The sequence below is a fragment of the Arachis hypogaea genome, chromosome 7, assembly GCF_003086295.3.
Source record: "Arachis hypogaea cultivar Tifrunner chromosome 7, arahy.Tifrunner.gnm2.J5K5, whole genome shotgun sequence".
NCBI lineage: Eukaryota > Viridiplantae > Streptophyta > Magnoliopsida > Fabales > Fabaceae > Arachis > Arachis hypogaea.
The window spans coordinates 74,729,842-74,736,478 of NC_092042.1; the positions used below are offsets into that span (position 1 = coordinate 74,729,842).

Genomic DNA, 6,637 nt, shown 5'->3' on the forward strand with positions numbered 1-6,637 from the left:
AAATGTTGGACGCAGTGACAGTGTGCAAAAGGATTAATGGATACTATTCCAGCACGAGTGAGAACCGACATATGATTAGCCCTACAGAACCCGTAGTTGGACCATTTTCACTGAGAGAACGGATGGTAGCCATTGACAACGGTGATCCACCAACATACAGCTTGCCATGGAAGGAGCCTTGCATGCGTGAAGAAGACAACAGTAGGAAAGCAGAGATTCAGAAGACAGAGCATCTCTAAAACCTCAACCTATTCTCCATTACTGCATAACAAGTATTATTCATTTCACGTTCTTTTACTTTTTACAAGCAAAACTCTTTTCATTATTAATCTCCTGACTAAGGTTTACAAGATAACCATAGATTGCCTCAAGCCGACAATCTCCGTGGGATCGACCCTTACTCACGTAAGGTATTACTTGGACGACCCAGTGCACTTGCTGGTTAGTGGCCCCGGAGTTGTGAAAAGTATGAATCACAATTCTGTGCAGTAGTATCCTCCAGAATCTTCCTCCTTTTTTTTGAATTCCATTCTGAAAGGCAAACAATCATTAGCAAAAAAACCCTAAAAGTGACAAAATACACCCTAAAAGTAACATAATACACCCTAAAAGTGACAAAATACACCCAAGTATGTTACTTAATTTTTGGCTGTTCGGGTGGGTTATTTCCTCTTTGGTTCCTCTCAGACTCAGAGGAAGAATAGACTTCAGCTTCAGACGTTTCACTCTCAGATGATGATGAACTTGCCTTCCTTTTTTGTTTTTTTTTTGTTTTTTTCTTTCTTTTCTTTTTTCTTCATTTGTTTCAATTTCTCTTTTATTTCGGCCATCTTTACAATTCCCTGAAATAGTAGAAATGTTAGTTAACAACATCCACGTAAATAAAATACACCTAAGGTATTCCGTACACTTATCATATGTCCATCCATTTCTGCTCTCATCCTTTCAACCAACTGCTCTCTATTCCAGTTGGCAATCCAGGGTTGTGCAGGTCTTTCTTCTCCTTTCTTGTCTTTATTTTTTGATAGATGAAAATAGACCATCATCAGGGCAAACAGGCAGCCGTCGATTGACTTTTTCTTTTTCAGATTGTAATTAGTTATGCCCCTGATGATAAAATTCAGAACATGGGCTCCTCAGTTGCTCTTCTTTATTCTGTCCATCTTGAAAATTAGAGATAGGTGCACAGGAGGGATTTTGTTTATTGTGGTTGGCAACAGGAACGCCATCTGTATATAGAGGATGAAAATCCTCTTGAACATGAGGCGATCCTGTTCATTTCCAACACCAATACTCATCATCTCATCGGTCATAATTTTTAGAGTCTTCCCCTGGAATCCTTTTAAAAATCTGTTTGTTCTCTTCAGAAAGTTCTTTATAACTGACTTTCTCAGGAAATAGATCTCCTATAAAAAAGAAAACAAGTTAAACTGAAAATTACCTGAAATACACTCAAACATCACTCATATACACCCCAATACCACTCATATACACCCCAACATCAGTCATATACACCCCAATATCACTTATATACACCCCAATATCACTCATGTACACTTATGTTTGTTTCTTGATTATATGATAGCAGAATAATATATTACGAAGAATGAGTTACCTGATGCGTTGAGGCCATGCACAGCCCCTATTGTGTTGGGTTTAACTCTAAACGAACCGTAGTTGGTTTCAAGTGTGTTTTTCCCTAGCTTAAAGGAGTTAGCCAACTCCTTTAGTAGTTTGTGATGCACCTTCATTGGCGGGATGTGCATCAGTCCACCGAAACCTAAATCCCGAACAATTACTTTCTTTTTCTCGCTCATTTGTTCAAATTTTTCACTCAACAAATGGGTTGCATACTTCAAGTCTTTGGTTTGCTATAAACAAAGCAAAATTAGAGTCATTAGAATAAGATATATTTGTATTAGGAAAAATTGACTTGTTCTAAGACATATATTTTTGCTTACATTGTATTTTTTTCCACCCTGATTTTTGCTTGCTATTTTTACTGCAATGAAAAAGAGATGCTGTCAACATATAAAAAATATACCCAAAAATCAGAGATGTACACCCATAGATCAGTCAGATACATCCCATACAGCAATGCAAATGAGATGCTGTCAATAGATAAAAAATACTCCCTAAAATTAGAGACATACACCTATAGATCAGTCAGATACACCCCAATATCAGCCACATACAACCAAATCCAGTCCCATATCTATTTTATTTTTTTTAATTAAACAAAATTAAATCAGTTCAAAACATCCATAAAATGACACTACAAGGTCAAGCACAATTAGAATAGTAATTGTTAGACTTCGAAACTCCTAATATATATTAGTCCCACACACCTCTACATTTTTTGGATTATATGACATTATATGAGTTTAGAAATATATTTAAGTTCAAAATGCCACTAGAAGTAACAGTCGCATGCCAAGTTTGAGATATACACCCGACAATCGGTCATATACACCCAAAAATTCGCCATATACACCCAAAATTCAGTTAGAAGAGGAAGAGTCTTTTCATGTAAACATGCACAAAACATGTACCAAATAGATCAAAACACACATTAAAGCATTCACTAGAAGTATGTAAGATAGCGTAAACGAAGAACAGTTTCATCAGAACAGTAATATGAGATCTAAAACAAAGCGAGAAATACTGACGATATAGTGCTTCGATTTCGAATTCAGAAACAGATATGTGAAAAACCTTGAAGAACAGTAAAACAGTACATTACCTTGAATAATGTTTCTTCCTTTTTTCTGCTGACTTTTTATGGAGATTTTTATCTTTTGTTCTTGAATTCTTCTACTCTTCGCGAGGAGTTAGAACGTTTCTTCAGAATCATAATTTGTTTCGAATGTGGCCTGAAACTTGACAGTTTGCGTTTTGTTTGAGGAAGAAGAGGAAGAGTGTGTCATAATGAGCATGTTTTGGAAAACGCAACTATTGTGTGAGCCGCGTGCGTTTGACGCTCCATTCTAAAGAATGAGTGCGCATGGTTTTTTTTTTTGCTGGGCCAACTTGTATAACTTGTAAGCCATAAGGCTGCATTTGTTTCTGAGAACAGGACAAGATAAAACACTGAGAACAGGACAAGACAAGACACTGATAGACAGAGACACAAAATTTTGTGTTCTTATATTCTGTTTGGTGATAAACTAGAACAAATTATGAAAATCTAATTTATTCTCATTTTTTTCATTCAAAAAATTTGAGATGAAAAATATAATAATAAAAAAATATAATTATGAAAAATTAACAAAAATAATAAAAAAAGAAAAAAAAATAAGTTGTGTCTCTTGTTAGTATCCCTATGTCCTTCCTGTCAGGATGGACACAAAATATACAAATTAGTTTCTCTGGACACACCGTCTCTGTCCATGTCTCCTCTGCCAAATATGATATTGTGTCTCTATGTCTATGTCTCAGTGTCCTATTTCTGTAAACAAACGCAGCCTAAAAACTTGTATGTGCCTGTAAAAATTAATAGAATCATGATTCATGTCTAGAAAAATTAAGAACCTCTTTGTGCGTACAAAAGAAATTGGAGAAAAATAAGAAAATGTATTATAAAAAACGAAGTACTTACCTTGATACGTTAGATTTCTCTTCACGGGTGTAATATCGCCATCGACTGCTGCTACCTAGGATGAAAGCCATCATAGATAGAAGAATAGGATGGTGGCTTTCATATTTGGGTATAATAAAAAAAAGGGATCCCGCTAGGGAGACAATGAAATATCTATACAATCTATACAGTGGGCTGTTTATTTGGCCCAATCTAAATTAATAATAATTTAACCATTAGTAACCCTCATTTTATATGGCCTTTTATCCCTAATTTTTACCTAATTCAAATTTTTTCCCTTTAACCTGTCTATCCCCGTCGTGACCCTATCCCCCTCCCCCCCAAAAACCCCAATGGTCGTTCGGCAAGACCCCACCTACCCCAGCCGCCGCCCAGCTGTCCACGAATCAACCTGCAGCCAACCGATATGCTCCTGTGCGACGTGGAGCCTCCGATTCCTCCGACCGGAGCTATAGCGCGCAGCTTCGTCGCAACTACGCCCTTGCGGGAAGGAACTCCATCGCTCCTCACACAGCTGAGCATCCGTCTGCTGAGGAGTTAACATCCATCATCGCCAACTCAAGAACAGTGCTGGAGTAATAACCCATGGCAAGAGAAGCCCAAGAAAGGGCGGTTGCAAGAGACCTCATACTCCATGGCGCTTCAGTGAAGTAGAACTCCATCATCCCAGCAAGAGTGAAAAGATCAGCAGAGCCAAGAAACAAGTACTGTAATGCCACCCACAAGAACGTTATGGGAAGAGGTTCCGTTGAATTTGTTAGACCATGAATCAACGCCGTTTTCTTTCTCTTTGTTTCGACTAACGCGGCAACTGCTATGGCCACTATGGAAAGAACCAACCCTGTTCCAATTCTTTGTAAATGCATGATTCCATTTTCGGTTCTGGTTATTTTTCTTGCAAATGGGAGGATGGCGTGGTCGTACATGGGGGCAAGAACCATGATGAAGAGACCTGTGAATACAGTGAGAGAAGATGGTGGGACCTTGAAGGAACCAAGATTTGTGTCCATGGTGGATGATTGTTGGATTGAGAAGGTGGAAAGTTGAGCTAGGCAACAGTTTAGCATTATGGTTGACATGAAAATTGGGAGGATTTTTAGCATTGTGGACCCTCTTTTACCTTTTGTAATTTTGTGAATATGTTGGTTTTCATTCACTCAGACATGTAATTTTGTAAATATGTTGGTCTTCATTCACTCAGGCATGACATTCTTAAAAATGCATGAAAGTGAACATCTATTTTCTCTGTGAAAGGAACCATCCATATTCTAACTAAAACGAATATCCGTCTAATTATGTCTTTATTCAGGGATTTATCTTTAGTTTTTCAAAGTGGAACGACTTGAAATTGTTAAGCTTTGAGTTCTTGAAATTTGAACATGAGTCGAGTTTCCATGAAGCATTCTGAATAGATGTTACAGCGAAAGTGAACTTCCATTTTTTCTGTGAAAATAACCATCTAGATTCTTACTATAACGAACATCCTGTCTTTATCCAGAGATTTATGCTTACTTTTTCAAAGTCAAATGACTTGAATTTGTTAAGTATTGAGTTCTTGAATTTTGACATTAAGCCAAGATTTCATGAAGCGTCCTGAATAGACGCTATAGTGACCACGGTCTGAACATCCAGTTATATGTAAAGCTGAACATCCAACATTTGTGAGTAGCGATAATCGTGTAATCAATAAGTGAGATCATATAATCAGAATGAACATCCATCTTGTCTAATAAATTAACCATCTGGATGGATACAATAACGGTGAACATCATTAATATTTTTACAAACGAACATCCAATTTTTTTTTTACAATAAACCCATTCTTTCCAAACCAGATAACTGTTTTCGTCTATAGTATCTAATACATGAATTACGTACTGAAAGGCATGTCCAACAGAAACTAACTATTGTCGAATGAGTTTAACAAATACATGAACCCATCAAATTGGTAGGGCTCATTGCGGCCAATATGAGCACCGACCTCTAGAGTCCAAACCTCGTAACCAAGATCCATCTCTTTACTTCCAACCTCAATAACATCTGACAGTTGCATGGCCTACAATTCCAAAAAAAAAATAAGATAAATTCTTAGTATATATCATTTGCTTGAAACCTCACTAATCAGCACAAACAATGCAACCATAAAAAAGAAATCAAGTCAATCATTCTACCAAGCACATAGACCAAAAAAGAAACCTCACTAACCAGCACAAATAATATCACTATACATCACATACATGAACATGCAGTAGATACAACTACCAAGCACATAGTCCAGAAATCGGTTTTAGAGCCAGTGGTGACTAGAGTTGTTCTTTTTATTCATTTAGTGTTTATCATGTGTGATTATATGTATATTCCAAACTGAACATGCAAGAAGCATATTAAGTCGCCCATCCGTTGATAACTAACTCTTGGCTATTTAATTTTCATGATCAAATTAAATCTTAATAATGATAATAACATTCGCTATTTTTCATATTCAACAATCTCATGCTTATACATGCAATTTACATTAAGCCATATAAATTCATATACCAATAAAAGTTAGTCCAAAGAAGACCTAGTTTCGTCCAGCGTCACGTTAATATGCCATGCTTAATTAACACATACAAATTTCTCATACATAAAAGCATATCATGAACATAAAACCCTCATAATTTTGGTTGAATCATGAATGTTTATGATGCATTTGGGTAAGCATTAAACATAAAAATAAATACGCCACTTGCATGGAGTATGAACATCTAATTCACATGAAAATAACCATTCATTATCAATGCATTCAACGAACGTTGCTCACTATATTAGATTTCTCACCCTCGACGACATCATGATTTGCTACGTGTTCATGTGTATGTGAATTGAGGCTGGAAAGTATAGTTATTGCAATTGTGTATTGAATTTGCAATGGTTAATCAAAATTAGCACAAAGAAAATAATCAAGGCAATAATAAAGAAGCCCACTTATTCATGTCAAAGAGTATAAAATAATCACATAAACACAGCCCTTTGTTCAAAAAGCAATAATTTTGATGA

General features: G+C 36.3%; 1 protein-coding gene across 1 annotated transcript; it reads right to left on the reverse strand.

Annotated features, from left to right (window-relative positions):
* Positions 1-4,104: 4,104 nt before the first annotated feature.
* Positions 4,105-4,608, reverse strand: LOC140174408 (protein NRT1/ PTR FAMILY 4.6-like). Its single transcript, XM_072198859.1, has one exon. It carries the CDS (start codon positions 4,606-4,608, stop codon positions 4,105-4,107), a length of 504 nt encoding a protein of 167 aa, XP_072054960.1.
* Between the last annotated feature and the right edge of the window lie 2,029 nt (positions 4,609-6,637).

What these genes read in the sequence shown, in the direction of transcription:
- LOC140174408 (XM_072198859.1), bottom strand. Translation starts at nt 4,608, where the DNA reads ATGGACACAAATCTTGGTTCCTTCAAGGTCCCACCATCTTCTCTCACT.